The sequence below is a fragment of the Danio rerio genome, chromosome 22, assembly GCF_052040795.2.
Source record: "Danio rerio strain M-AB ecotype USA chromosome 22, GRCz13ab, whole genome shotgun sequence".
Taxonomy (NCBI): domain Eukaryota; kingdom Metazoa; phylum Chordata; class Actinopteri; order Cypriniformes; family Danionidae; genus Danio; species Danio rerio.
This window is the reverse complement of record NC_141042.1, coordinates 31,000,475-31,007,500: the sequence shown is the minus strand read 5'-3', so window position 1 is coordinate 31,007,500 and position 7,026 is coordinate 31,000,475. Positions and strand designations below refer to the sequence as shown.

Here is a 7,026-nt window from a genome sequence, read left to right as displayed (position 1 = left end):
GTCTGGTCAGCCATATTCGTTACATAAACATAGCTGATTTGCCATAGTATTTTCCTGTGCTCAACAGAAGTGACTATGATTGGCCATGAAGGTTCACCAGTTCACCGCATTTCACTGAGTGCAAAGACAGATGCACGGACACTGGAGCAATTTAAAGCCGCAAAGATCAGTCGAAGGAAATGTTCAAATGCCCCAGAAAGAAAAAAAATTTATTTGGCCTATCAAAAAAGTTTTTATTATAATTCAATAATAAATAATACAATTTTACATTAATTATTAAAAAAATATTTTAGATTCAAAATACCTTAAATATTGTGTAAAAACAAGCAAGCTCTACTTGTATCCATACACTTTTTTTCCCCAACATAAACTTTCTTTAAAATGAGACAAATTTAAAGTTAAAAGTAAACTAAACCTACACGGAGAACTTTTAAAGAAATGTTATTTTAAGGAAAATAATTAAACCATTATGATAAATGAAGTTGAAAATGACCTATTCTAATAAAAAGTTAAAAGTTTTATTGAGATGGATTGTTGATGATTGTAGGGGAAAATTAAGATCCGTTTAAAAGACCTACAACAAAATATTTCAGAAAGTTTAAGACTTTTTAAGGCCTAAAATTTGGATTTTGAGATTTGAGCCATTTTAAGACTTTTTAAGACCCTGCAAAAACCCTGACTATAGTGAAAGAATCAGTTCATTAACTTGAGTTTGATTAATGGCATCTAAAACGTGTGTTTAGGAAAGATAAAGTTAGCTAACTAGTGCCATTTCCCTTAACTTAGCTTAAAATGAGGTCTGATATCCCTTTTTATTTTCACTTTCCCTTAAGAACAGAGCTTTGGGTCACTCTGAAGACAAATATAAAAGAAGAAGAAAAATAAATTTGTGTCACTTTCTCTTTGCTAAGATATACAACCAGGTTCACAACATTTCTGTGTGACTCCCCAGGCGATATTTCCAGGTTTCTTTCCACCGCAGCATTGATTATGCTTTTTCAATGTTGTTCACGTGAAATCAGTCTATTAAAGCTGAATACACGAGTCAGACACAGTCAAAAATAGGTGAGCGTCTACAGTGGAAGTTTTTAAAGGGTACTTATTATGAAAAAAAAATTGTAAGTGGTTTGACCTGTTGTGTGGCAACAGTGTGTGAATATAGTCAGCCTTTAATAGTAAAAAATAATTAATTCTATTATTTAAAAATCACACTTAATATAAAAGTTCCTTTGTACATGTCATTATAGTTTTTACCTGCTAAATATATTGCCAATGACTAAGAGGATTATGAATGTGGAGTTTTTAGATGCACAAATGAACACTGTAGCCTTCGTAGACTGCCTTTTAAGATGCTTTTGATATTTTCAGTTATTCACAAACATATTGAATGCAGTAAGTCCTGTTTTAAATCTGCTGCTATGATGATTCATAGATGTTTGTAGCTCTACCCTCTTTTGAAAAGAGCAGTTGCTGCTTCCCAATTTGCATACTATCCATCCTAAATAGTATTTGAAAACAGAATTAGTATGTCCCAAATCGATGTATGTTGAAAAGAGTATGCCCAAGGTTCCCTGATGGTTTGCTATTTTCAGTTAAACCTTTAGTGAAGAAGTGTTCATAACCGCTAATACTGCCCACAATAGAATGCATGTTAGATGTTAATTTGTATAGAAATACAAACGTGGGTTAAAAGTGCATATAAACTACAAACATGGCGGACATGCGAGACCAAATGTCAAGTAGAGCGGCTTCTGTTAATTAATATCTAGCCCACTGGAAAATATTTAAATGGCGTTTTCTGGGTGATATTTCATCTGCAACAACAATGTTTGGACATTAACACCTGAATCCATAATTATCCAAAGACCTGAGGAGATTCCTCTGCATGAAAGACTCGTGAATTGAAGAACAACCTGCTGCTGCTTCTCCAATAAAGTAGAAACATTACATATGACAGAAATTTGGATAATGTTTGAATGATTGACAGGGCTCATAACTAAGCAACACAACTATCTGTTAACATGACCGGAATAATGTAAGGGGCTAGGTGGGGCTGAAGACCCAGGGCCCAGGTAAGAAGGCCCTTGATTGGCTGAATAATTAATTTGCAATATGAGGCGGGAAACACCTCTTTGCGTTGTGCTTTCTCTCTTCGATGTTTTGAAGCATTCCTTTCGGTTTGTTGCTGTTCAAAAACAGTGACGCCGGTGCTAAACTGGGGCTCAGAGTGACTGTAGCCCAATCAGAATATTGAATGGCCCTGTTTTAAGCACCCACAAGGGTGATGAGATGTCCCAATGTTCCCAGGACAGTCCCTTATTTCGGCACTACCGTGAGAATAGCCCAGTCAATAGTAGCCTACACAATCTGTCTACACAAATATCTATCTTAAGTAAATACACTCGGTTATGCTTTACAGAAAGTCTAACTGAACCAGTTTGAAAGCAAACTTTTAAAGAATGTTACCTTTGTCACTTTTATGAAAACGACAGTAATAATGTGCAGCAATGAAATATTTGTGCTAACTTTCATCAGACAATATATCTAATGCAATAAATAAATAAATAAAATAAAGATGCTAGCCTTTTGTAACTCAGAAGACCACAATAAGCAATTTTGAATATTCTAAGCATGGATATTAAAGATATGATATCATTAGGGATCTATGGTCAGCTAAAGTTCTAAAGAACCCTTCTAAAAGTAAACCTCTATTTAAAGTATTTATTATATAGCCCTAATTTAGGAAGTATTTCAAATGTTTTTTTGTTTTGCTGGTTTTTGCAGGCAGTTTATACTTTATATATATATATATATATATATATTGTAGCAAGTATACCGATGCCACGTCGCCCTGGTCCAGAATTCACCCCAGCTGGGACCAAATCAACACGGATCGGCCACAGCTGGAGCTCATCAGAGGCTCATCAAAAGATGAGGAAGTTAGGAATCATCGAGCCATCCCGTAGCCCGTGGTCGAGCCCAGTAGTGATGGTCTCCAAACCTGATGGCACCCTCCGGTTCTGCAACGACTTCAGGAAACTTAATGAGATCTCTAAGTTTGATGGGTATCCCATGCCTCGGGTGGATGAGCTGCTGGATATGCTGGGTGGAGCCCGATTCATCTCTACCATCGACCTCACAAAAGGCTACTGGCAGTTACCGCTCAGTGAACAGGCCAAGGAGAAAACTGCCTTCTCCACACCCGGTGGGCACTGGCAATTCCGGGTTCTTCCCTTCAGGCTCCATGGGGCCCCAGCCACATTCCTGCGAATGATGGACATCCTGCTGAGGCCCCACCAGCCACATGCAGCAGCATATTTGGATGATCTAATCGTCCACTCTGAGTCATGGGAAGAACATCTATCCCGGTTACGGAGGGTGCTTCTAGATCTTCGACGGGCTGGGCTCACAGCTAACCCCAGGAAATGCCACCTAGGGCTAGCCGAGGCCAAGTACCTCGAGTTCCACATCGGAAGAGGTCTCATACAGCCACAACAGAACAAGGTCAAAGCACTTCAAGAAACTCCACAACCCACCACAAAAACCCAGGTATGTGCATTTCTGCAGTTAGCGGGCTACTATAGATGTTTTATACCTAACTTCTCATCCATAGCCAGCCCACTGACAGACCTGACCAGAAAGGGGCAGCCAAAGAGGATAAAGTGGGACAAGACGGTGGAAGACACGTTCTGGACTCTGAAGTCGGCCCTTACATCCTCACCGGTACTGCACGCACCTGACTTTGGCTGCCAGTTCATTCTACAAACCAATGCTTCAAACTCGGGCCTGGGCGCGGTCCTCTCCCAGGTCCAAGACAATGAAGAACAACCCGTCATGTACGTGAGTCGGAAGCTTACCCCCGCAGGGACCAGATATGCAATGGTCGAGAAGGAGGATGTAGCGAGTATACCGATGCCACGTCATCCTGGTCCAGAATTCACCCCAGCTGGCACCAAATCAACATGGATCAGTCACAGCTGGAGCTCATCAGAGGCCACACAAATAAGTCAATCCCACACACAAGGAAGACGAGCTTCATTTCTCTACATGACTCCCTGCGCTAACACGTGTCTCTCTGTCTCTCTTACACAGCAGACTCCAGCAGCTGACCAATCCAACACCAGAACTCTCACTCAACCTTTTATCTTGTAGAAGCAAAATGTACCTGGAATTCTATACTTGTATATATTCTTGCTTTATTAGAAATTGGAACTTATTCATAAGGAATAAGTGTCATTTGAGTCGCTTAGATCCCAGTCTCTTTCTTACATTACTGATACTCTGGAGACTTCAATATGGAAAATAAATTAGACGTCCAGCATTGTTAATAGCTGTAAATGTAGACTCTCTGATTCTCTGACATTTACAGCTGAGGAAGCTGAGCACTGAGCCAGTAATTGAGGAGTAATGTAGAGGAAGCTGAACGCGAGTACCTGCAGGAAGCTCTCGACGTACTGCAGCAGGTAAAGTCCACAGTCACTGCTGTTATCCTGCAAAGGGACGCGGCAGAGGCTCCCGGTGATACTCTCATTGCTAAAGGAGCGACAGCTGCCTTTACGAACCTCCCACTCCACCTGCAGATACCTGACAAATCACAACAAACACATCATACAGTATATTTAACATTTAATCACAAACTTATTAGACAAATATATATATATATATATATATATATATATATATATATATATATATATATATATATATATATACACAGTTGAAGTCAGAATTATTAGCCCCGTTTTGATTTTTTTTTCTTTTTTAAATATTTCCCAAATTATGTTTAACAGAGCAAGCAAATTATCACAGTATGTCTGATAATATTTTTTCTTTCGGAGAAAGTCTCATTTGTTTTATTTCGGCTAGAACAAAAGCAGTTTTTAATTTTTTAAAAAACAATTTTAGGACAAAATTATTAGCTCCTTTAAGCAAATTTTTTTTTTTCGATAGTCTAGAGAACAAACCATCGCTATACAATAACTTGCCTAATTACCCTAACCTGCCTAGTTCACCTTATTAACCTAGTTAAGCCTTTAAATGTCACTTTAAGCTGTACAGAAGTGTCTTGAAAAATATCAAGTAAAATATTATTTACTGTCATCATGACAAAGATAAAATAAATCAGTAATTAGATATAGGTTTCTAAAACTATTATGCTTAGAAATGTGCTGAAACAATCTTCCCTCCATTAAACAGAAATTGGGTAAAAAAATATACAGGGGCGCTAATAAGTCAGGGGGGCTAATAATTCTGACTTCAACTGTATATATATATATATATATATAAATAAATCTTATATATTTTTTATATTACATATTATATTTTGTAATTTATTTTATACAAAGTGAAAATTAATATCACAATATATAAAATGCATAATTTATAAAATAATTTAGATATTTTTGATTAACAATGTATGTGAATATTACTATATATCTAAAATCCAAGCTAAATGTACTTAATCAATATTTATTACAAATAACAGAAAAAGAAAACTTGCATACTTTTATATAATATATATTTCTACAATTTTGATACTTATTGTAAACTATATATTACACATTCATTATTTTAATATAACTTATATTTACATTTAATACAAACAAATACAACTAATTTAATTGCGATCTGATGGCATATTGTATGTAATAATGTATTCAAAAAACATTATTTATATATACTCATCAGCCACTTTATTATAAACACCTTACTATTACCAGGTTGGACACTCTTCTGCCTTCAGAACTGCCTTAATCCTTCATGGCATAGATTCAACAAGATACTAGAAATATTCCTCAGATATTTTTGGTCTACACTGAAATGATAACATCACGCAGTTGCTGCAGATTTGTCAGTTGCACATTCATGATGTGAATCTCCTATTCCACGACATCCCAAAGGTGCTCTATTGGGTTGGGCTCTAGTGATTATGAAAGCCATTTGAGTACAGTTAACTCATTGTCATTGTTCAAGAAACCAGTCTGAGATGATTTGCACTTTATGACATGGTGCATTATCCTGCTGGAAGTAGCCATCAGAACATGGGTACACTGTGGTCATAAAGGGATAGACATGGTCAACAACAACTCTCAGGTAGGCTGTGGCATTGACACAATGGTTAATTGGTAATAATGGGCACAAAGTGTGCCAAGAAAATATCCCCCACACCATTACACCACCACCAGCCTGAACCATTGAAAAAAGGCAGAATGGATACATGCTTTCATTTTGTTGACACCAAATTCTGACCCTACCATCCGAATGTGGGAGCAGAAATCAAGTATCATCTGATCAGGAAACATTTTTTCCAATCTTCTATTGTCCAATTTTGATGAGTCTGTGTGAATTGTAGCCTCAGTTTCCTATTCTTAGCTGACAAGAGTGGCACCCAGTATGGTCTTTTGCTGCTGTAGTCCATCTGCCTCAAGGTTGGATGTGTTGTGCATTCAGATATGCTCTTCAGCATACCTTGATTGTAATGATTGGTTATTTGTGTTACTGTTGACTTTCTATCAGCTCCAACCAGTTGGGCCATTCTCCTCTGACATCAACAAGGCATTTGCGCCTAAAGAACTGTTGCTCACAGGATATTTTCTCTTTTTTGAACCATTCCCTGTAATTCCTAGAGATGGTTGTGCGTGTAAACCCCAGTAGATCAGCAGATTCTGTAATACTTAGACCAGCTTGTCTGGCACCAACAACCCTTTTTCTCAAAATCCATTTTGATGCTCAGTTTGAACAGCAGCAGATCGTCTTGACCATGTCTACATGCCTAAATGCACTTAAAATAATATATGCTTTCATTGGTTGCATTAAAACTCATGGATATTCCATCAAATTGTAATTTGCAAGAGGGCTCTAAAATCAACATGAGACGTTTATAATTTTCCCCACTGACTCACTCTCGTAACAGTGTGTATGTGCGCTGATGGTAGGACAGTTTGAGTGAGTCCATGATCAGAATGCAGGGCCTGAGGACCAAAAACAAACAAAGGATCAGGAAACAATGCCACCTCCATTAGCATG

At 37.6% G+C, this 7,026-nt stretch overlaps 1 protein-coding gene across 3 annotated transcripts in view; it reads right to left on the bottom strand.

Annotated features, from left to right (window-relative positions):
- senp7b (SUMO specific peptidase 7b) overlaps positions 1-7,026 on the bottom strand; it is an 80,957-nt gene that overhangs the window by 1,243 nt on the left and 72,688 nt on the right. For 2 of the 3 annotated variants that reach the window (NM_001122946.1, XM_087302068.1), the window contains 2 exon segments: positions 4,434-4,584; positions 6,903-6,971. In NM_001122946.1, coding sequence (NP_001116418.1) covers positions 4,434-4,584; positions 6,903-6,971 — 220 coding nt within the window. 3 annotated transcript variants of the gene reach the window in all.